The 25739-nt window shown below is 39.1% G+C and overlaps 1 protein-coding gene across 1 annotated transcript in view; it reads left to right on the top strand.

The window, feature by feature from the left end:
- The first annotated feature begins 5047 nt into the window (after positions 1-5047).
- LOC126195311 (dolichyl-diphosphooligosaccharide--protein glycosyltransferase subunit STT3B) overlaps positions 5048-25739 on the top strand; it is a 103052-nt gene continuing 82360 nt past the window's right edge. The window contains exons 1-3 of the mRNA XM_049933874.1: positions 5048-5510; positions 18611-18829; positions 20165-20342. Of these exons, the coding sequence (XP_049789831.1) occupies positions 5341-5510; positions 18611-18829; positions 20165-20342 (567 nt within the window). The 5' untranslated portion in view covers positions 5048-5340. The remainder of the gene's footprint in view (positions 5511-18610; positions 18830-20164; positions 20343-25739) is intronic.

The following is a 25739-nucleotide window of genomic DNA, read 5'->3' as shown; positions in this document are numbered from 1 at the left end:
TTATTTTGGACCATGTCGGCAAGATGGCGCCGAATGAAACTTTGTTCTGTAACGATGTCTCAGTTTCCTTAAAAAGTGATAGTGACGTGTGTAAAATCTGCGTAAGAAAGGTAAAGAGAGGTATCCTATGCATCCAGTGCAGGTCGTGGTATCACGACAAATGTGTTAAAGTGAATCTAAAATACATAAAAGACGAACATGACTGGACATGCCGTCAGTGCGTTGTGAGTGTCACGAAAAACGAGGTAATGGACACGATAAAATCAAAAGAAAAAATAATAAGTGTGCTTACAGAGGATTTAATGACTATAAATACGAAATATGAAGAACTTCGGCAGAAATATCAAGAACTGGAAACGAAATACAAAGAGATAGAGCGAGATCATCGTCTAGCACAAGACAGTGTTGTTAACCGTCGTTCTGCGCAAAAAACGTGGCGTTTGCCGAAAAAAACAAATAAACAGACAGTGAGTACAGTTCCGGCGATACCGCTAGCAAATAAATTTACAACACTAGACGAAGACTGTGATAAGACAAAGAACAATGACGAACAAAAATCAGTGACGAAACTTCCAATCGAGTGCGCAGCCAAGAAAACATCTAATACGAAAAATAAACCAGTGAACATCAAACGACGAGTTGTTGTACTTGGTGATAGCCACGCCAAGAAAATTGCCGAAAAAATAAATGAGTACAGTACGTTATTCACGGCAACAGGTATGACGAAACCCAGTGCACCTTTGACTGAGATAATTAAGAGCAGCAACTCACTTAATGACCTATCTAAGAATGATGCCGTCATAATCATCGCTGGAAGTAATGATGTATACAGAAATGAGAGTAAACATGCGACCCGGTGTTTAAAAACTACATTACTTCATATGAAAGTTCCGAACATCATAGTTACTAGTTTGCCTCACAGATACGACCTGCAAGACAATTCCATCGTAAATCTAGAGCTTGCAAAAGTAAACAGACAGTTCTCCAAAATATGCAAGTCCCAACAAAATGTAACATTTCTTGATCTTCCAGATGCAAGAGATTTGTTTACGAAACATGGACTACATTATAATAACGCTGGCAAGTCATACGTTGGCAAAATGCTAGCGAAATTAATACAAAAAGACGACGACGTTGCAAGAAAACCAATTACTCTGCAACCAGTTTCGACCAAGGAAATGGATAAACGAGAAAACAATTTCAAAATCGCAGCCACAGCGCCAGCTCAAACAGCAACATCACGTCCAGAAGATGAGACGGTGCCAGAACCAGCCTCAGAACATACAGCAAAGACTGAAATTATCGTCAAGAAAACTGTACCTACTCATCATCCAGATGTTGACACACAGGGAAACTGATGAAGGGGGCCAGTTCTATCCGAATTTGGCCCAATACAACGAATCCAGAACAAGCAGTCAACACTCAGGTGGACGTTCCGTTACTTTATAGTCAAATTAGTTTTAAAGATCCTCTACCTAATAATATATGCAGTAGTAATTTCGTTATGCACTTGAACATAAGAGGTCTGTCTGAAGGAATGATCAGGAAGCTTTATGATATAGAAATTTTGCTAGAAAGTGTGAAACAATCTGTTAAAGTAATATGCCTTAATGAACATTGGCTAAAATCTGAAAATATCAGTCTCCTAAATAAACTTACAGGTTATAAACTGGCTACCAGCTTTTGTAGGACCAATGGGTATGGAGGCTCTTGCATATTAGTTCATTCCACGGTAGACTATGATATCAGACAGAATTTTAGCCATCTGAATGAAGAAGGCACATTTGAAAGTTGTTGTATAGAACTTAAAGACTATAACACACTAATTATCAGCATATATCGCACCCCTGGGTACCATATAAGCTCTGTATTTTTAGATAAGTTTGATACATTGCTACATAAATTAAAATGTGAGAAACTGTACAAGAAAGTGGTTATATGTGCTGACTTCAACATAGATGTAAGGACTAATGACAAATTTTCTTCACACTTAAAGAACCTGGTAGCCACAAATGGGCTAAATCTCAATTTCGATCAGTATACAAGAATTACAGCAAGCTCTGCAACATGTATTGACAATATTGTAAGTAGTTATAATTATTATGTAAAAGAAAAGTTTCTTCTAGATTTAGGAGTATCAGACCATAAAGCACTATTTGTATCACTACCAAAGCAAAATTCAGTCTGCACAACAAAAAGATGTAGGAATTTCAGTCAAGAAAATGTGGAAGTATTTTGCAAAAAACTAAGCCAAACCAAGTGGACAGTCAGCAAACACACTTCCACAAGTGACAATTACAATAACTTTTTAACTGAATTCTTGGGTATATTCAATGAATGCTTCCCTTTTGTAACAGTGAAGACCAGGTCCCAAAAAAGTAGATCCTGGGTAACAAAAGAAATTAGAGTGTCTAGTGCTACTAAGAGGAAACTGCATATGGAGGCAAAAGTAAATCGAAGCCCTCAATTTCTTAAGTATGTAAGCACATACAAAAAAACATTTGACAAAATAGTTAAACTAGCAAAACGTACTGCAAATAACGACTTCATTTCAAATGCAAAAAACAAATCAAAAGCTGTTTGGTCTGTTATAAGAAGTGAAGTCGGCAGTGAGGCAGAGAGAAAATGCCCTTCTAAAATAGTGATAAATGGTAGAGCTGTTACAGAACCCAGTGCCATTTGTGAATCATTCAATGACTTTTTCATAAACTGTAACAAATTTGGTGACTGTTCACCAACAAATACAAAGCCCAATATGACAGATAGCAATTGCACATGTTTTAAGTTTTCTCATGTTTCCATCTCAGATGTAATCAAAATCATAATGTCCCTAAAAAATTCAAAATCTGCGGGGTGGGATGAGGTCCCCATTGAAATAATAAAAATAGTCCGTCACAGTATTGCATATCCACTCTCTTTCATAATCAACCAATCATTTGATGAGGGATGTTTCCCAGATCGATTAAAACATGCAGAAGTTCGGCCCATACATAAAAAAGGTAAACAAGATGAATTGGGCAACTATAGGCCAATCTCACTGTTACCAATTTTCTCAAAAATATTTGAAAGAGCTGCATGTGATCAGATTGAAAATCACAATTCATCTAACAGCATTATCTTAGGCAATCAATATGGTTTCAGAAAAGGCCGCAGCACAATCCATGCAATAAATGAATTAGTCACAAAAGTCAGCAGATGTCTTGATGATAGAATGTGTGTGTCAGGCATCTTTTGTGACCTGTCCAAAGCCTTCGACACAGTAAATCATGACCTGCTTCTCCAAAAATTGGCACGCTATGGTTTTCAAGGCAAATCTCTTAGCTGGATGTCATCATACTTGGCAAACAGAAAACAAAGAGTACTTATTAACATCAACGGCAAGAAATTTCTCTCTGGCTGGAAAATCACTCAATTAGGTGTTCCACAAGGCTCAATATTAGGGCCACTGCTTTTTCTATATTATATTAATGATATGCCATGTCAGGTCCAGTCTGATACTATCCTCTATGCAGATGACTCAACAGCTGTAGTCTGTTGTAAAAATGAGGTAGACCTAATTCGTCATATTGAACAAACACTTGGGGAAGTAGAGGCATGGGTCAAAAACAATAACTTGACATTAAATTTTACAAAAACAGAAATTGTTCATTTTACCACAAAACAATCTGCACAGTCTATAAGTGAAATAAGGTATATGGACAAAAAATTAGAGACTGCAGACTGTGTCAAATTCCTTGGCATGTTAGTCAATAAAAACCTGTTATGGAGTCACCATGTGGACAACATACTGGGTCGACTGAATAGCCTTGTATATATTATGAATATCTTGTATAGTATTACTGATTTAGCTGTAAGAAAAACCGTATATAATGCATATTTTGTTTCAGTCATTAGGTATAGTATAATTTTCTGGGGGTCTGAAAAAACAAATTTACTTAGAGCTTTTAGACTACAAAAAAGAATCATCCGAGCAATGGTGGGAGCAAAACCAAAGCAACACTGCAAACCTTTATTTGTAAAACTGGATCTAATGAGCATTCCAAGCATATACATCTATGAAACTCTCACTTTCACGAAAAGAAACCCACAACTTTTTGAGGGCAACTTCTTCTTGCATCAATATGATACTAGACATAGAATGAGCTACATGTTACCTACCCACCGTTTAAAATCATATGAAAAAACCCCATACTATATGGGCATGAAATTTGTAAATAAAATATGGAAAGATATGGATGACCCAAATGTAAAAGGTACCAAAAGAGACCTGGAAAAATATCTGAAAGATAAATGTTACTATAGTGTAGAAGATTTCATGAATGATAACAATGCATTATAATTGTAATTAAAATACCTCTTTGAAGATGTTACACCATGTATATTATTAGTTTATTGTCTATTTTTAGTATTGTTATATATAGTGCAAAACTGACAAGTCACCTATGTCACAATCTTTCATTGTATAAGGCATGTTATGTGATAATAAAAATTGAATTGAATTGAATTGAATTGAATTACACATAAAATGAAAAGTAGTTGGCCATGCACTGACGCTCGAAACATGTTGTATTTAACAAATTCAAAATTCTAATAGACATTTGCAATAGTATTTTTCGCTTTATGTTTTATTTTTACAAAGATTTCTCTACTTTCCATGAATGATTTGTGATTTTGGCTGCTTTCCCCCTTATGCTATTAATGAACTGGTGCTTCCTGTCGGAAGATTCAAGTGGCATCCTGGAGACATTTTCGCTGGTGGCTCACAAGTCCGATGCGAGAGCCGACTTGACGCCCACAAGCGCCTTATGTCATAGCATTGAAGCTTTTACGATACCAGCAACATTAATCAGCGACACACTTTTAAATCGTCGAATACCCTAAATCGATTATAAAATACCTTAAAAATGAATGTGAAACCCAAAAAGGACATAAACTCGGAATTACTTACCCAAACTTCCGGAGTTTCAGTTTAGAAACGTCAGTGTGGCTACCATGGTACACGTCACGATGTGTACCATAGATTAGGTTTGTAAGCGACATTGTTGTCTTTGCGAGTACACATTCTGCTCACGAGTTTTGATATGTTTCGCGAAGTCTTTGAAATGGATGGCGGTGAATGAGAGTGGCGTGTTTAGCCGGATTAACGTTTGATATTAAATTGATTAATGAATTGGTTGTGAGTGTGTGGCTGTTTACTAATAATGAACTAGGTCAACATTGTTTAATTTAAAATTCGCGAAATCGCTGAGTTGCAGCGAATAGTGGTTCGTAGAACTTCTGTGAAGCAGCAGTTGACATAAGCGTCCTACGTGTCTCTATAGTTAGTTGATAAGTGTGAAGATGGTTGTACCTACAGCAAGTAGGAGTGGACAGGCTCCAATATCGAATTCGTCTGGATGGAAGAGCCTCATAACATTTACGGTTCTATTTTTAGCGTGGATTTCTGGTTTTGCATCCAGATTGTTTGCTGTGATAAGATTTGAGAGTATCATCCATGAATTTGATCCATGGTGAGTATGGCAAAACTTCTGCAGCTGATTGGAGAAGATGCTGTTATTTGTTATCTGCGTCAGAATGTTAAACTCCATCCATTTCGTGTTACCAATCTTGCGTATGCCTTCTTAGGAAAGCCTGGTGTGGTCGATTGAAGTTGGCGATACCTGACGTCTGCTTTAAGCCGTGACGTATGATGATATAGCGCGTGACATCATACAAGTGAAAACATTAATATTTATTTATTTTTGTGCTTCCTACAGTACTCCTGTATTGTGAACCGAAACTTAGCCATCTTAGAGTCCAGATTGTCATCGTCATCATCACCACCGCCATTATTATTATTGTTGTTGTTATTAGGTTTACACTGCCATCGACTTCAGTGCCCACCCTCCCCGATTATCTGACGTACCTGAATGATCATTTTACGTTCTACCATGTGAAAAATCCTATATTACCGTCGACCAGAAATGTTTATTTTCATTAACTTAGCGTTGTTCAGTAATAAAGTTATAGCACCATTTTCTCATCTAGTTTTGCAGGTAAATAATTTTTGATGATTTTTAATAAATTACCCCCCTTACTTGACTCTTAACCCCATTTGCTCACGTTTGGGACTTCCAGCTAAGTAAAAACTTTCTTTAGGCGCCCCATACAATACAGAATGATTGAATTCCGTGCAAATATATACAAATACAAACTGCGTATCCAATGACACTGATTTTCATATAAATATATGCCATTCACCCATGAAATCATCTGATGAAATATCTAATTTATAATTGTAAAAAAAGGCTATACAATGTTTGAACTATTAAGACCCTTTCATAAAGCAGTGCACCCTACTGTCAGTTTGTCATGAGATGCCTTATGAGTGTCTCAAGTTACATGGTTTCCAGATATTTTCATCATTTAATAATACATTCACAAAACTTGTATTTATAATTTGTTGCAAAATCTTGTAACCCAGGATGGTGTTTTTGGGCTACATTGATTAATGCCAAGAGGAACCGACATTTTTGAATCTGTGAAATGAACCCTTACAGATCAGTAACAGTTGTAAGAGACATGCAAACTTTCACTGGGTCCATGATTTTTCAGTTTCTGCCTCACTCACACTGGGTATCATTAGATCATTTTTATTCATAACCCAGTCACCAATGCAAATTTGCCTTCATTCTGTATAGTCATGTTATGCCAAAAATTGTTACCTCCATTGTGTGGAGGTACATTAGAGCACACAAATATTACGTCTTGATCAGTCCCAGTAGACAAAAAAACGCAGCATACTAGTATGTGGTCTATGCTTATTCCAGTTTCAAAAAATTGAAGTGTTTAATATAAATACTACTAGAAAAAGCAGCTAGGGATCATTGACAACGCCACATCATGCATACTCCGAAGTCTGATTTGATTCAGTAGACACTACCTCTTCATTAGTTACCTGATCTAATCTTCAGTATTCTGACATGCTTTCAGAAAGCACTTCTAACAGTTAAATTTATATTAACATACCTATTTCCTCTTTTGAATTAGTTTTGCTTGCCATCATCAGTCTGCATGTTATATCCTCTCTACATCTGTCATTTCTTCTTCTGTCCAAATAGTAATACTCATTGACTGTTTCTAGTATTTCATTTCTTAATTGATTCCCTCAGCAGCACCTTATTTAAAGTTGTACTCACCGATATCCTTTCTTCAGTTTTAATGCTGATATAACCTGCTTTCAAGACATACCCATTCCATTCCAAGCCCTTTGCTGTCTCTGACAGAATTTCAGTGTCAACTATAGTTCTTTCTAGTTTCCTTTACTGTTAGCTCTATGTGTCAATTGCATAATATGGAGATAGGGTACAATTATCACTCCCTTGTGACCTACTGCTTCCTTTTAAAGTGCGTTGAATCTTAGAACTATGCAAGTTGTAGATAATCTTTTACTCTTGCTACATTTTGTTGATGATAACTTCAGAATGTGTGTCCGCGTGCGCGGACACACACACACACACACACACACACACACACACAGAGAACACAATATTAATTATAAGTTTCTTTCAGTTGTCTTGACCTTCCTTTCAGCCATCCCTTCTCTGCATTCTGCTGGCTTGCCACCTGAGCTGTTAACGTTTGCACAGCTTTATCTATTTTTCTCCAAAGTTTTCTGTAATTTTCCTACACATCATCCATCTTTCTCATAGTCCTGCGTGCTTCTAAGATTTAACATTTATCCTCAGATTAATTGAAGTGTTCAGTGCAGCTTTGTTGACTCAGAACCAAACTGTGACCTTTCAACCTAACCTAGACTTCGGACTACACTACAGATAAGTCTGTCATCACAACCCATATTTAAAAAAGCTAGGTGCAAAGAAAATATTGTCAGTGTTCTGTTCTCTTTCCGATGTGCACATATAACGTCCAATGCCACATTATCATTAAGATACGGTACAAAGTCGACATCTGGTGTTGGTAGGTGCAGTTGACCCTTCTCCTCTAATCATTCTTGCTTTGCCAATTTGCATTTTTTGTTATTAATCTCATTATTTATATCTCTCTGTTCACTTTCACTTGATTCATTGGCTGTATTTTATATTTTTGTGTTTCATCAGTTATGCTGAGTATCTCACACATTACCCAAGGATTTTCACTGGGTCATTTTCTTTTTACCTTATTATTACTCTGCTGCCTCCCCTATTTTCATCCCTCAAAGCTGTTTGTCTTCTATTGTACTTCATTCTTCATTCATCAGCAATTCCCTAATGCTATCTTTGGCATTTTCAGCAACCTCCCATTTTCAGTTTATATAAATGCTACTCCTTAGGTTTCTACAATTCTGCAATATCTTCAACTTTAATCTGCAGTTCATAACTGTCATCTATCTTTTCCAGTGTAAATAAGTAAATTTATGATGATATATTTGGGTAAAGAGGAATATTTGATATTAGTAGTTAGCTTTGATCAGTGGCATAGGAAATATGTGACTAACATCGAAATAACAGGGCGGCTGTAATGTGATACCAGTGGCGATTTTTTCAATCGAGCTAGGCTACAGATCAGGTATTTTTGCTTTCACATCCTGTGGCATCACCAACCTTCCAGACGAACCTTGCTATGTTGCAAGTCAACCTGGCACAGCCAGCAGCTGGCTTTTTTGCATTCATATTGTTGGTTTTGCCAAGTGATAATGAGACTGTGAAAATACACACCAGAAGTTGATGTCACTGCAGCCATTAACATTACATCACTGGTGAAGGCCAACAATTAGTATTGATTATACATCTTGACCCATATCATATTACAAAACAAAACAGTTCATTGAATAGAAATGTTCTCACCAAGAAAAATTGTTGGTAATCTACTACATGAATTTCTGCTGTGGTTGGTGTATTGCTCATTGGCCAGTCAGTGTTGATGTATCGAAACAGCTGAAATTTGCACCCTCTGCTTGCCCAATGGTACATTAAAGCTACCAATATGTGCCATTGACAGTGATCCTTGACATAACGGTTATCTGGCTTGTGATGTCTTAAATGTGCAGGTAGAAAAGAGTATTGTGTGTATGTATTGTGCTTCTATATCATTTATTGGAATACAGGCTGTTGTAGAAGATGGATCTAGAGCATAGAACAAAGCCTAGTTGATGTTGGAAGGGGACAGTTTGATTGTGCATTGACAAAATCAATGAATGTAATGTCATGTGAATAACATAATTTAAATTACTGGTTTATATCTGTCATTTTGACAGTCAAAGGCTGACACTGGTAAGTTCAAAATCCCCCTCCATAAAAAAAAAAATACATACATTAAGAGAATACTGTTGAAGAAATGCTATTTGAAAGATGCTAAGAGCATTTAGTGCATGGTTGTAAAATACTGCCGTAATTTAATAGGCCTATTGTGTGAAGGCATCAAGTATTTGTCATTACAAATTGTCCATAAATAATATGGAGAAACAGCAAAAGTATTTGACATTTATGGTAAACAGCCCAGTGAATGTTGTACAAGTTTGTGGTTAAGCCTCTTAATTGTTAATGTTATCCATTGAGTAGGCATAGTTTTATGAAGAAAGTATAAACACAGTAGCCACACTGGTGCTTTAAGAGTAAACTCGGGCGCTAATGACAAAAAAAAAAAAAAAATTCATTTCTTTTTTTATATTACAAGTCTCAGTGTATCGAACTTGTAAAAAATATGCTAGTGTGTGCATATGCAGTCCCATAAGTGAGCCTATGTCTTTCGAGTGTAATGGAAGTAAGACTCTTAAATAATGTCACTGTAGACAGACTGCTATTATTTATGGAACTTTTCCTGACCGCGAGACTCCCTAGTTCTGAATCATTAGCCATTGGAAGACTTTTGATTACTATTTTTTGTGTTGGTCAATTACATTATTACAGATCTAATGCTACTATGTGTAGCGAAGTAGTAGCCACTAGACAAGATAATGGCTGTCATGTTGTGCTACTTGGAATGTTTGTTTGAGATTTTGCGGTGAAACAATATCACAACTATTGCAGCAGTTACCTATGATTTCTCAGGGAAATATTATTGGAGAATGAAGTGAATTGAGAGAAACAAGTAATCTGAAAACAGATGCTGCCTTTGTAAACTGAAATGACATTTGTAAGCATAAGTACCGTTTTTGAAATTGAACAATGAATATAATTAATTTTTGACAACATAGTGGAATTGGATAAATAAAAAATCTTCTAACCAAGCAGTGGCAGGAAAGCACACACGTAAAAGGGGGTTATACTTATGCAAGCTTTTGGAGCCAGTGGAGCCTTCTTCAGACAGAAGGGTTTGAAGGGAAGGAAGAGGGGTGAAGGAAAAGGACTGGAGAGGTTTAAGAAAAGGGGGATATTTTGGAAAAGTCATCCAGAACCACAAGTAAGGGGACACTTTCCAGATGGGATGAGAAGGAAGGACTGATTGTTGGGGACCAGATAAGATTTGAAAACCTTAAAGCTGAAATATGGAAGACAGAGTAATATGCAAGACAGATTTACTGCAAAAACGTCATGCGTGAGTTAATAAGAGTGAAGAACTAAGTACATTGTACGTAAGAGAGATGGGAGGAGGACGGCGAAAAATTGACAGATCAGAAAGTGATAGATGTAGAAAACTAAAATGGAGTGAAGAAAGGAGTAGTTACTGTGAAGAAATGCTGATACGGAAGAAATTAACTTAAATTAATGCCAGGTGGGTGGCAAAAACCAAGGACATGTTGTAGCAATAATTCCCGCCTGCGGAGTTCTGAGAGACTAGTGTCCGGGGAAAGAATCCAGATGGTGCATGTGATGAAAAAGACACCACCATCACAACTGTCATGTTGTAGAGCATGCTCTGCAGTAGGATATTGTGTGTTGTCGATACACACACTCTGCCTGTGCCAATTCATCCTGACTAATAACTTGGTGATACTTAATGCTGATGTAAAAAGCCAAACAGTGTTTACGTAACAGCTGGTGTATGACGTGTCATTTCACAGCTGGCTCTCCCTTTGATGGTGTATGTTTTGTCAGTTATGGGGCTAGTATAGGTGGTGGTAGGAGGGCGCACAGGCAAGTCTTGCAGTGGGAATGGTCACAGGGGTAGGAGCCACAGGGTAGAAAGATGGATGCAGAAGGAGCGTAGGGTCTGACAAAGATATTGCGGAGCCTGGGAGGGCAACAGGAAGCTATTCTAGGTGTGGTGTGCAAAATCTCAGACAGAATGGAGCTCATTTCAGGCCGTGATTTTAGGAAGTCATGGCCTTGTCGAAGTAGCTGATTGGTACATTCAAGACGAGGATAATACTGAGTGGCTAGTGGTGTGCTCTGAAGTTCCGAAGTCATTTTTTGGAGGGATTAGCAGTACCACGATTGGATGTGATGGGCCGGGAAATCTGGCCTTCGATGAGGACAAGATCAACATCGAGGAATTTGGTATGGAATTGGGAATAGGACTATCTGAATTTTGATTGGGAGAAGGTATTTAAAAATTCCATGAATTTTAAGAGGTCAGCCTCACCATGAGTCCATATGGCAAAGATGTCATCAGTGTTTCTGAACCAAACCAGGGGCTGGAGACTTATGGATCTCAGGAAAGCCCCTCCAAGCGATCCATTAAAAGGTTGGAATAAGAAGTAGCCATCCTGGTTACCATGGCAGTATCTATGATCTGTTTGTTTGTGTGCCCCTCAATGGCGAAATAGTTGTTGGTAAGTATACTTACTTCACCCAAACCAAGTACCCCCACCTTTTACCTCCTTTCTAAGAGCCACAATCAACATGGCCGTCCTATAGTTTCTGGCTTCACAGTACCCACCAAACATATACCAAGTTTAGTTGGTCAGCACCTGCGACACACAGTACAAAGACTTCCCTCCTATGTTAAATACACCAAGCATTTCCAAGATCACCCGAAATCCGTTCCCCTCTCACTCCCACCACACACCTTGCTTGTCACCATTGATGCTACCTCCCTCTGTACCAACATTCCCAACATACATGGTCTGTGTGCTGCTGAACATTTCCATAGTCAGCAACCATCTGATTCCAAACCTACGGCATCCTTCCTGCTCACCTTAATCAATTTTATACATACACACAAAAAATAACTTTGGAGCACATCACTAGTTTCTCAGTATTATCCTGGTCTTGAATGTATTAATCAGCTACTTCGACAAACCCTGTGAGTCCTACCCCTGTGACCGTTCCCACTGCAAGACTTGCTCTATGCACCCTCCTACCACTACCTATACCTGCCCTGTAACTGACAAAACATACATAATCAAAGGGAGAGCCAGCTGTGAAATGACACAACATTTACCAGCTGTTACGTAAACACTGTTTGGCTGTTTACATCAGCATAAGTACCACCAAGGTCTCAGGATGAATTGGCATAGGCAGATAGTGTGTACTGACAACACACAATATCCTGTTGCAGAGCATACTCTACAACAAGATAGTTGTGACCTCGGTGCCTGTTTCTTCACATGCGCCATCTGCATTCTTCTCCCAGACACCAGTTTCTCAGAACTCCGTAGGTTGGAACTAGCACTACAACCTCACACCCACCTGGCCTTAATTTATGTTCTTCAGAGTACCTACTCCTTTCTTCACTCCATTTTAGTTTTCTACATCTTTCATTTTCTGACCTGTCTATTTTTCGCCATCCTCCTCCCACCTCTCTTACATACAGTGCACTTAACTTTTCACTCTTATTGACTCAAGCATGACATTTTTGTGGTTATCTTACACCTTTAAGTTCCTGGACTTTCACATCTCATCCATAGCTGTTCCCAACAATCAATCTTTACTTTACTCTCACCCCTGTCTTGCAGTTCTGGGTGACTTTTCTGAAATCTACTCCTTTTCCTAAACCTTTCCAGTCCTTTTCCTTCACCCCTATTCCTTCTCCTTCAATCCTTCTGTCTGAAGACTGAGCCACTGGCTCCAAAAGTGTGCATAAGTATAACCTTGTTTTGTGTGTATATTCTCGTGCTGCCATTTGGTGAGTAGATTTTTTTATCTATCCAATTTATACAATTCTATCTATTTTTGAAATTGGTTATGTCAATAAGACAATTGCCCTAAGTGTAACTGTTATTTCTGTGTGCCATTTGTACTTTCATACTGATGCTCTGTGCAAAATATGTAGCTCACACTTAGTACTAGCATTTTGTGAGGGAGATGGTGCTTGTTCTACCCTCACTACTTTCCACCTTGCTGGGCTGGGTGCAGCTTGCTTCCTCAGTTCCTCGGCAAACTTCTGTGTAAGAAATGTGGCAGACAAAAACAAATAGAAATGGTCATCTGATTTGTCTTTTGGAGATTTGAGGTGACACATTATTAATAGGACTTCAGTATGCTCTGAACACCAGGCTTATTGGTTTACAAGTATTAGTATAAGTTTTTTAAAATTTTTCGAGGCAGCTGAGATTACATATCTGACACATCTCTTAATGTTTAGGGTCACTGGTTTCCGGATTTCTCTTACATGCTCTGCTGAATGATACATTTGTAATACTATATGCGACATGAAATGAATTTTCTGCTGCATACAGCTGTAAGTGTTTCATATAGCCTTGTGAAATGATGTTTCTAAGGCAACATCAGCATGATTGCACACCACTGGATTGTCAGTATCCATTATATAGCGAGATTTGCCCAGAGAAGCAGTATATTAATACAGTTCAAGCAGCGGACTGAATAAAGATAGCCTTTCACCGTGCAGAGGAAATGGTGTATAATAGAGTAGATACAAGAAGTAGACATCATAATCAGTCTGCAGTACTCTCCATCCTAAATCACTGCAACCCACGTCATTCATTTAATTGTTTATAGTCACATTAACGTAATATGTCTAAAGAAAATGTGCTGCCAGAAAAATAAAAGTGAAGTACATGAAAGACATGGGTGGGTGTCAGTAAAACTTCATACACTTGCGCACCATTGAGGTGTGTAAACAATTGGAATTGGAATTATCTGCTACAAGTAGAATGGCCACCAGAATGCATTAGTATTGTTCATGTTTAATGTTGTTGCCAGGGCTGATAGGGTATATAAGAGATGTGAAGGGTATCAGTTGTTGAGGAATCACGCAAAATGACATGGAGTTGCCATGTATTCATGTGAGACAGTGCCGTCACACTGGGTAGATTTTGAAAGAGGCCTTATTGTAGGTTTCCATTTGGCTGGCTGGTTGAATCAGGCAGTGTCCAGAATTGTGCGGAAGTCAAATATGACAGTGACCAGTGCTTTGAACATGAGGGCAGGCATGCTCGTCATCGAAGTTCTTGTTGGAGGGGGTGCTTGTAACCCCTTCATATCTCTGCCTACCATCTGAGTACAAGTAATGGACTCCCAGCAACATTATGTGTCATCCTGCACCATTGGCCAGAGATTAGCAGCAGCCAGGCTGGGGAATCACTGTTCCATGCATAGGCTGCCATTAACACCACAAAAATATGGGTGAATTTGGAGTGCTGCCTTGGCAGGTAAGCATGGCCTGTTGTTGAATGGCATCCCATTGTGTTCAAGAATGAATCATGCATGATTATGGACTACTTCAGATGCCCCCTGATAGTACATGTGGCGCCAAACTGGGAGAAGAGGGGGGGGGGGGCGGTCCAATTCTTCCGAAGTTTTAAAGAGGCACAGCAGTGTTGCTTTTGGTATCATGGTGATGTAACCATCAGATGTTGTTGTTGTTGTGGTCTTCAGTCTTGAGACTGGTTTGATGCAGCTCTCCATGCTACTCTATCCTGTGCAAGCTTCTTCATCTCCCAGTACCTACTGCAACCTACATCCTTCTGAATCTGCTTAGTGTATTCATCTCTTGGTCTCCCCCTACGATTTTTACCCTCCACACTGCCCTCCAATACTAAATTGGTGATCCCTTGATGCCTCAGAACATGTCCTACCAACCGATCCCTTCTTCTGGTCAAGTTGTGCCACAAACTCCTCTTCTCCCCAATCCTATTCAGTACCTCCTCATTAGTTACGTGATCTACCCATCTAATCTTCAGCATTCTTCTGTAGCACCACATTTCGAAAGCTTCTATTCTCTTCTTGTCCAAACTATTTACCGTCCATGTTTCACTTCCATACATGGCTACACTCCATACAAATACTTTCAGAAATGACTTCCTGACACTTAAATCTATACTCGATGTTAACAAATTTCTCTTCTTCAGAAACGCTTTCCTTGCCATTGCCAGTCTACATTTTATATCCTCTCTACTTCGACCATCATCAGTTATTTTACTCCCTAAATAGCAAAACTCCTTTACTACTTTAAGTGTCTCATTTCCTAATCTTATACCCTCAACATCACCCGACTTAATTCGACTACATTCCATTATCCTTGTTTTGCTTTTGTTGATGTTCATCTTATATCCTCCCTTCAAGATACCATCCATTCCGTTCAACTGCTCTTCCAAGTCCTTTGCTGTCTCTGACAGAATTACAATGTCATCGGCGAACCCCAAGGTTTTTATTTCTTCTCCATGGATTTTAATACCTATTCCGAATTTTTCTTTTGTTTCCTTTACTGCTTGCTCAATATACAGATTGAATAACATCGGGGAGAGGCTACAACCCTGTCTTACTCCTTTCCCAATCACTGCTTCCCTTTCATGTCCCTCGACTCTTATAACTGCCATCTGGTTTCTGCCCAAATTGTAAATAGCCTTTCGCTCCCTATATTTTACCTCAGCCACCTTTAGAATTTGAAAGAGAGTATTCCAGTCAACATTGTCAAAAGCTTTCTCTAAATCTACAAATGCTAGAAACGTAGGTTTGCCTTTCCTTAATCTTTCTTCTAAGATAAGTCGTAAGGTCAGTATTGCGTCACGTGTTCCAGTATTTCTACGGAATCCAAACTGATCTTCCCCGAGGTCGGCTTCTACTAGTTTTTCCATTCGTCTGTGAAGAATTCGTGTTAGTATTTTGCAGCTGTGGCTTATTAAACTGATTGTTCGGTAATTCTCACATCTGTCAACACCTGCTTTCTTTGGGATTGGAATTATTATATTCTTGAAGTCTGAGGGTATTTCGCCTGTTTCATACATCTTGCTCACCAGATGGTAGAGTTTTGTCAGGACTGGCACTCCCAAGGCCGTCAGTAGTTCCAATGGAATGTTGTCTACTCCGTGGGGCCTTGTTTCGACTCAGGTCTTTCAGTGCTCTGTCAAACTCTTCACGCAGTATTGTATCTCCCATTTCATCTTCATCTATATCCTCTTCCATTTCCATAATATTGTCCTCAAGTACATCGCCCTTGTGTAGACCCTCTGTATACTCCTTCCACCTTTCTGCTTTCCCTTCTTTGCTTAGAACTGGGTTTCCATCTGAGCTCTTGATGTTCATACAAGTGGTTCTCTTATCTCCAAAGGTCTCTTTAATTTTCCTGTAGGCAGTATCTATCTTACCCCTAGTGAGATAAGCCTCTACATCCTTACATTTGTCCTCTAGCCATCTCTGCTTAGCCTTTTTGCACTTCCTGTCGATCTCATTTTTGAGACGTTTGTATTCCCTTTTGCCTGCTTCATTTACCATCAGATATGCCTTCAAATGACAACCGATAGTGATTGAGGGAAGTCTCCATCCAAGATTACATGCTGTGTACTCCCAACCAAAAAGTTCTCAATGCAGTCACAAATTTCACTTGATACCCCATAAAGCTTTCAGTATTGTCATGTGAGAAAAGCATGAGTTGTGTTTAATGTGATAAATGTTTTCAGAATCCATGCTGGTTGGCATTGAGGAGGTCATTCTGTTCAAGATAGCTCATTATGTATGAGCATAGAATATGTTTCAAGATTCTACAAGAAATCAATGTCAAGGATATTGAGTGGTACTTTTGTGGATCACTTCTACTGCTCTTCTTGTAGACAGATTTGACCTGTGCTTTTTTCCAAGAAATGCTCTCAGTTTTTTGTTTGAGGGATCTACAATAGATTATAGTTAGAAGAGGAGCTAACTAAGCCGTATATTCAGTATAGAATCTGATACGGATTCCATTGGACCCTGGAGCTTTTTTAAGTTTTAATGATTTTAACTGTTTCTCATCACCACTGACACAAATACTTATTTTATTCATGTTTGTAGTGGTGCAATGATTAAAATGGGACAGTTCTCCTTTGTTTTCATCTGTAAAGGAACATTTGAAAATGGAATTAAGTGTTTCAGATATTATTTTTCTACCATCAGTTTCAGTTCCTGTCTCATTCGCTAGGAACTGGACACTTTGGTGCCACTAACAGGCCTTACATATGACCAGAATTGCTTTGGATTCTGTGAAATATCATTTGACAATATTCTGCTATGGTAGTCATTGAAGACATCGCGTATTGCTCTCTTGACAGCCAAACATGTTTCATTTACCATCTTTCTGTCTATAACCTTACACTTTCGTGGTACACTTATGCAGTAATCTCTGCTTCTGTAGCAGTTTCTTTACAGTGACTGTATACCATGAGAGTTCCTTCCCATTATGAACTGTTCAACTGGATACATGACTATACAGTGCTTTTAAACTTGAGCCATGGTTCGTCTACAAGCTCCTGTCCTGTGCTGAAACTTTCAAATTCCTTGTTGAGATACCACTCTACTGATTTTTTTTATCTAGTTTACTTAACATATATATCTGTGTGCTTGTTCTAGTTGTTCTTTGTACTGCAAAAATCAATGTTGCCATAACTGCATCATGGTCACTGATACCAATCTCGGCATGGACATCCTCAAAGAGATCAGGTCTACTTGTTGCCATTAGATCCAGTGTATTTCCATCATGAGTGGGGTTCCAAACTATCGTTCTAGTTAGTTTTCAGAGAAGGAATTTAGTAAGTATTTGCAGGATGTCTTATCACACCCACCACCAACAAAACTGTAATTTTCCCAATTAACTGTTGGCTGACTTAAGTCTCCACCAATGATTACCATATGATTGGAAACCTTATTTACAATGAACTGAGGTTTTCTCTAAATATTTCAGTTACTTCAGGAGATGAGTCTGGTGGGCAATAGAAGGATCCACTTATTATTTTATGCCCACCCCTGATAATGAGTCATGCCCAAACAATCTCACATGCCACTTCAATTTCTGTCTCAGTGGATTTGGGTTTCTTGTCTATTGCGACAAATACATCACCACCTAAAGGGTGTATTGGTGTTACAAGAGAATTAGATTGGCATAAAAATGATGCATCTATTTTATTAACTATTGTGCATTGGTTTTAAATTTTGAAGCCAGGAGGTTATAAGTTTTAAAGACTGAAACTGTAATTATTTTGAACAGAAAGTATATCTTGTCACGCAGGGGGTGGGAGCTTACCACTTATTTTGAAGAATGTGATGAAAATGTTTGTAATATTGTTCTTTCTATTTGTGTGCAACCTAGTATTTTTGACTAGTGTCCTTGAGAATCCCCATCTTTATTTACATGATCCTGATGTGTGGTTTACAGTATTACTCCAATAGCACAAGGATTTTTTTAAACTTTCCAACAAACTCTCTTACGCTTATGTTTGTTTATATTTTCATTAAGTGTACATTGTTTATTGTTGAAGTTTATCATTTTTTCCCTTCGTGTTTATATTTTGATGTTTTGTACTCTTTTTTTTATTTTGCAGGTTCAATTATAGAGCAACAGCTTACATGGTGAAAAATGGGTTTTACCAGTTCCTGAATTGGTTTGATGAGAGAGCATGGTATCCTCTTGGCAGAATTGTTGGAGGGACTGTTTATCCAGGACTGATGATTACCTCTGGCAGTATACATTATGTTCTACATTCTCTGAATATACCTGTTCACATTCGGGACATATGTGTTTTCTTAGCTCCTGTTTTTAGGTATGTTTGATACCGTAACAGCTTGACACTTTTATAATGCCAGTAACCATATATACATATTTGTAATTATTATAATTGTCTTGTTGCCATCATGAAAATTTAGATAGCACTTTATTTTATATTAACATGTCAGCAATAATCTTTTTGTGTACTTACCATTTTCAAATGCCCAATTGTGTGTCACTTGTTTTAGTTATAAAATATACTACAATACCAAACCTGTTTTTAATACATTGTGCGTTGTATGGACTATTTTTCACATGATGTACAGTTAAACGCCAGCAATGGTTAACCTTTACTTTGTGAAATTTTAAGTGTGTTATAAAAAGCAGTTTTTTTATTGAATATTTCTTTGGTCTGGAGCTCTTTATATTGATATTGTTAAAGTGTGAGCCACATAAAGATTGTGTTGGCAACATACATTATGATAACTGATGCCAAACATCAGTGTTGCTATTCTTTGATCATCTACCTGCAAGCATGGAACAAATCAGTTTTGAGACCAGGAGCCATCACAATGTGTGTATGTAACCCACGCCAAACCACAAAGTGAGGTGTGCAGCAGTGAGACAATGGACTCAATCTCAGGAGCACTGGGATTCAGTTTTCTGACTGGCTATCCAGATTTAGGTTTTTACCATGATTTTCATAAATTACCTAGGCCTCTAAGGCATTTGTTACTACCGTCCCTTTGAAAAGAACACCCATGATTTCTTACACTAGTCTTCAGCAATATGAGCCTGAAAAACTTGCAGTTGTAAAGATTGTTTTATATCTTACATCAAAAGTGTATTGATGAATGATTTCTTAACAGTGACTCAGCTTTTTCCATTGTGCTGCTCTGCATTAACTTTGGACTACTGTTCTAAGAACAGAAATTTTTCTTGATTAGACAATTCACTTTTTTAAAAATAAAATAGCTAATATTATGTCAAGACATATTTAAAAACCTATGTCTGCCTGTGTCTGTATATGTGCGGATGGATACGTGTGTGTGTGTGTGTGTGTGTGTGTGTGCGCGCGCGCGCAAGTGTATACCTGTCCTTTTTTTCCCCCCCTAAGGTAAGTCTTTCTGCTCCCGGGATTGGAATGACTCCTTACACTCTCCCTTAAAACCCACATCCTTTCATCTTTCCCTCCCCTTCCCTCTTTCCTTATGAAGCAACCTTGGGTTGCGAAAGCTTGAAATTTGTGTGTTTTTTATTGTGTCTATCTACCAACCCTTTCTCATATGGTAAGTCACAGCTTCTTTGTTTTTTATATATATACACATATTTAAAAACAGATTTTTATTTGTATATATATTTATATATGTTCACAAAACCATTATTGCAGTGGCCTGACAGCAATTGCTACATATCTGTTAACAAAAGAATTGTGGTCACCAGGAGCTGGCCTCTTTGCAGCATGCTTCATCGCAATTGTTCCTGGCTATATTAGCCGATCAGTAGCTGGAAGTTACGACAATGAAGGGATAGCTATATTTGCTTTACAACTAACGTACTATTTATGGGTAAGATTACAGTTAATATTGTCTAGAATCATTGTTAAATTGTGTATTGCCATATGTATTGCAGTTGAAAGTTATTGTTACAAAACAAATTTAGGTTTCATTACACAATAGAAATACGTTTATTTCTCCATTATAGCTGTGAATTTTAATTTACTTCAGGAGGCAACATTATTAGTTGTGCTAATAGCGACACACACAAAGTATTAGACACTGTCCTATATTTTGAAACTGTTAATGCCTTGATCCAACAATCCACGTGTGTGCTGCTAGTTAATAGAGCCCACCGGGCACAATACTGTAGTTAGGCCATCAGCCATGTTGCCATTGTCAGGTACACTGATGAATTGAGTTCCTGCGGGGTGTGGCTTACTTATATCCCCTTCCCTATGCCTGTTGTTCCTTACACGGTACATACCTGAAGGCTGCATGTCAGGAGCCATGGAGGCGATGGTGTCGGCATCCGCGGTACCATAGATTTAGTCATTCTGTCTGCCATGGCTGCTAGAACACACGCAGGAGGGGATATAAGTCAACTGCGTACCCTCTGGAGCTCAGTTTGTCAGTGCATCTTATGGTGGTGACATGTCTGATTGCCAAAATATTGTACCCATTGAACATTATGAACTGTCACTGTACATGTGGAATGTTCAATTATCAAATGCACCAGGAGAAACAGAAGGATGTTAATGCCTTTTTTTTCCTATTCCATTTCATAATTTTATAGCTTTCACAAGTGATTTGTGTCATTCTTATAGGCCGTGATGCTTCCTGCATGCTATCTCCTGATTTTTTAAATAAATATGACTTAATCTCTCTAGATTGTACTGTTTCAATGCTTTATTTTACATTTTACTCAAGTGTACATAAGTGTTTCAGTTTTTGCTGTAATGTTTCCCATAATTCCTTGTGCATGCGCCCCCCCCCCCCCCCACACACACACACATCAACAGTTATGCAAGTGATTTTAGAGTGTCAATTATCTGTAACAGGTATAGTGGCTATATAACAACGCCAGATGTTGAGTGGTCACAGTGAAGAACACGAAGATGCTGCATTCTCATATGAGTTGGTGTTATGAACACCTTGACAGAAGTAAGAAGGGGCCTCATTGTGCTTCTCCATTTAGCCGGCTTATTGAATGGGGCGGTATCCTGATTTTTGGGGAATTCAGATGTGACAGTGGACCTAAGTAGGACTGTGTGGGAATGTGAGGGCAGGCAAACTCGTCTTCAAGGTTCTGGTTGACCACATCTGACCATCACAAGAGAAGACTGTCATCTTGTTCACCAAGTACACTGTAACCCCCACACATCTTCGCTTGCCATCCTAGAACAAATAATGAACTCCGTGCAATGTGCTGTGTCATCCTGCACCATTGGTCGGAGATTAGCAGCAGGAACGAATCACGATTATGGACTACTCTGGGTGACCATCATCAGCGTGTATGACAGCGACCTGGGGAGAGGTCCCATTATTTCAGTGTTTCAGAGAAGCAAAACAGCGTTACTTGTGGTGTCATGGTGTGGGGAGCCATTATGTATGACGTCGGGTCACAGCTGCAGCCCAACAGTACATCACGTACATCCTGCATCCTCATTTGTTACGTCTTATGGAACAGTATATGGTGCCATTTTTCAACTGGACATTGCTTGTCCATACATGTCGTGTGTCTCTTATGAACTGTCTGTATGATGTTGAGGTACTCCTGTGGCCAGCAAAATCCCCATATCTGTCCCCAACAGAACATGTATGAGTCCTGCACGGATGTCAACTCTGTCCCAGGATCTCAAGGACCAGTTAAAACAGTTGTGGGTTGACTTGTCTCTGGAGAGGATACCACAGTTTTATAAAAAGCTTCTAACTGAATCCCTGCTAGAGGGCATGTGATATCCTACTGATAAGTTCTTTGTAAATTTGACTCTTTTGTAATTACTGAAATAACATTCACAACCTCTGAAGCCATGAAGTTTCTTTTCATTTCCTCTTCCCCTACTGGGTGCTTCACATTTTTAGTCAGTCAGTGTAGGAGAGTAACTAGTCAGCAAATATTCTTATTTTACATGCCTCTTACAAAAATTGTAGCAATTCTTCGTAACAAACAAGACATTTCTCCCTTTTACTATTCCTCAGATGGCATCTAATCATCACATCATTAATAATGTTGCTTACTTCACTGGTCTTTGTTGGTTTCACTTGAAAGTTACAAATTTTCAGAATTAAAATTTTTTAAGTTACCATTTCATTTTGCAACGGGTACTGTGGCTTGATAAAGATTGTTACCCTGTCCCCTTGTAATCTGGAGTTACTCATTTGCTACCAAATTTTCTGAGCAGTAAATGCAGAAATGTCTGCATCTGCGTACATAACTCAACGAGTCATTGTATGGTGCATGGTGAGGGTACCTTGTACTACTGCTAGTTTCTGCCTCTGTAGCTGAGTGGTAAGCATGGCCGACTACCACACAGTTCGCCTGAGTTTGATTCCTGGTTGGGTCAGAGATTTTATCTGCTCAGGGACTGGGTGTTGTGTTGTCATCATCATTGCTGTGCAAAAATGAGGTCATATAAAAAGACTTGCACCAGGTGCCCAAATAAGCCAGACAGGCTCTCCTGGCCAGTAATGCTGTATGATTATTATACTTCATTTTCCACTGCTAGTCATTGCCTTCCCTGTTCTGCTCACAAATGGAACAAGGGAAAAAATGACTGTGTATATGCTTCCATAAGAGCCTAGATTTCTCTTACTTTGTCTTTGTGATTCTTACGTGAGATGTACGTCAGTGGCAGTAGGCTCGTTCTACAGTGTGTTGCAAATGCTGGTTGTCTAAGCTATGGAGAAAGTGTTTCACGAAAAGAACTTATACTTCTACCCAAGCATTCTCATTTCAGTTCACAAAAAAATTGCATAATGTTGATCATATAGCAGCATGCCTCCAAATTTCTTCAGTGTCTTCCTTTAATCTGACCTTGTGGGGATCCTAAACACTTAACGAGTAGTCATGAGTGGGTTACACAAGTTTTTGACCCCCAGGGGGCTTGCCGCTCTTTGGCAGATTTGTGCTTGGCACTACAGGACCCCAGCGTTTGCAACATCTTTCCCCTTCCACACTGCATGTGTTTCTTCTTGCTATTCTTTTTCCCCTTCCTTGGGGAACATGTCTGTGATGTGTTCTGCATTTTCAGTAGTCTGTATCAGAACAGTCTGTACACTGTTTATCATTGCTTTTTTTTTTTTCCTTTCTTTGTTCCCCTTCTCCTGTCCTTCCTCCACTGTGATGTTTGAGGTTCATCTTTTTCTTCTTCCTCTCTGTGTGCCTCTGAAGGGTGGCCCATGCGTCTGATGCATAACAGGTGAATGGGTAACATGTAATTCCCAACCCCAGGTCAACAGGTAAGGTTCTTACGTACCCCCTGGTACAGGCCAGGCCAGGCCCGGGGAGGGGTGTTTGCTTGAGCTGTTACCTTCCCAAATTGTCAGTTGGTCCCCCTGTCAGGTGTTCTGGGGTGTGAACAATCACCTGAGGCAGGTGCGACCCCCTCTTAGCAGGGCCCCCAGTTGGAAGGAGCGCGTCATCACAGAGACGTTGGTAATCATGGGGTATTTTCTTGCAATGAGCCAATCATCTTCGTCACAGTCGATGTCTACTAAACATAATGAGGCAAACGATTCAAAGCTGCACCATGGTTCCTCGTGGTTTCACATACTGAAGATGGTCATTTGTTTGCTATGGTAAATCCATTTATTACTCAGAAATGTGTTGATACAATTGCTGGCACTTTGAAATCCTGCTCTCATTTATGCAATGGCACTTTGCTTTTGGAGACTGCTACCGATTCTCAAGCACAACAACTGCTTGCAGCTTCGCTCATCCATGCCTATCCTGTTCGTCTCAAGGCCCATCGAATGCTGAATGCTTAGTATTTACACTAGGCTGCTCGATGGTTTGACCGAGGCAAAAATCCAAATGTACCTCACTGTTCAGGGTGTCATTGCAGTCCATAGGGTGATGAAAAAGGTGGGTGCATCCTTAGTACCCACATGCGGTCTTTTTCTCTCGTTTGAGAGTGTGTTGCTTTCGTCAAAGATCAAAGCAGGCTGTGAAGTTGTCACAGTCCGACTGTACATTCCGAACCCGATGCGCGCTACCAGTGTCATCATAACCACACACCTGCATTTACCCTCTACATCTCCTTCTGGTACTGGTGAGGGTTGGGGTGGAGGGTGGGGGGGGTGTTATTCATTGATCTCATAACACATGTCCTCTTATCCTGTCCCTTCTTCTTGTTAGTGTTTTCCACATATTTCTTTTGTTGCCAATTTTGAGGAGAGCCTCACAAATGCTTTGATTCTCTTCTTTTCTGGTTTTCCCACTGTCCATGAGTCTATTCCACTTAATGCTGTGCTGCAAATATTCATACTAGGACATTTCTTCTTCAAATTAAGGCCAATGTTTGATGTTAGTTTTTTTTTTTCTACCAGGAATGCCCACTTTGCCTGTACTAGCATGCTCTTTATGCCCACCGTTCTTTGTCCATAGTGTGTTATTCTGCTTCCAAGATAGCAGAAATAATTCACTTCATCCACGTCATGGTCTCCAATATTGATTTTAAGTGTGTACTACTCTCGTTTCTGCTACTCATCATTACCTTTGTCATTCTTCAGCTTACTCTCAACCCATATTTTGCACACATTATATTATTCATTCGATTTAACAGAATTCTTCCTCACTTTCAATGAGTGTAGCAATGTCATCAGTGAATCTTATTCATTGGTATCATTATTTTCCTTATAACAGCTTTAATGAAACACTGGGACATACTTGAAGTTAACATCTCTTCTTTCTGTCATATTAGCATTATTTATCAAACATTTTATTACCAAATAAACACTTCTTTGCCACCAATCCCTCCAACCAAGACCAAATGAATCCCAACATTGAACCCTGCCTCCCAGTCCACACCAGCATCCAACTGTAATCCCCTCCATCTAACCAACCTCTGGTCACCTTCCAGGAATTCTTCATCTCCAACTTGGCCTCCTCATCCTTCCCCAGGTCCTTTCTTAAGAACACCAGTCTTTCAGCAGAAGAAAGGACAGTCATACACAACTTTAAAACAAATCCTTATTTAATCATCTTAACTGCAGGAATCAAAGTGACTACCTGGCAGAAGACCTCTGCCAGTTATCTGACTCCTCCACCTATAAACTCTGGCAGCGTGATCACATCCCATAAGTCCAACATAACATCCAATCCGTGCTTAAAGCCTTAGGTACCACCCACAGGGGGTATACGACACGGGAGATCTGGGAAAAACCCGGGAATTTTTTCATTCGGGAGAAAACTGAAAAGAAAAGAAAGAAAAACCACGGGAATTTTTTGTCTTTGTAGTTTCAGTT

Source organism: Schistocerca nitens, chromosome 1 (genome assembly GCF_023898315.1).
Source record: "Schistocerca nitens isolate TAMUIC-IGC-003100 chromosome 1, iqSchNite1.1, whole genome shotgun sequence".
Taxonomy (NCBI): Eukaryota; Metazoa; Arthropoda; class Insecta; order Orthoptera; family Acrididae; genus Schistocerca; species Schistocerca nitens.
This window is presented reverse-complemented; position numbering and strand designations above follow the sequence as displayed.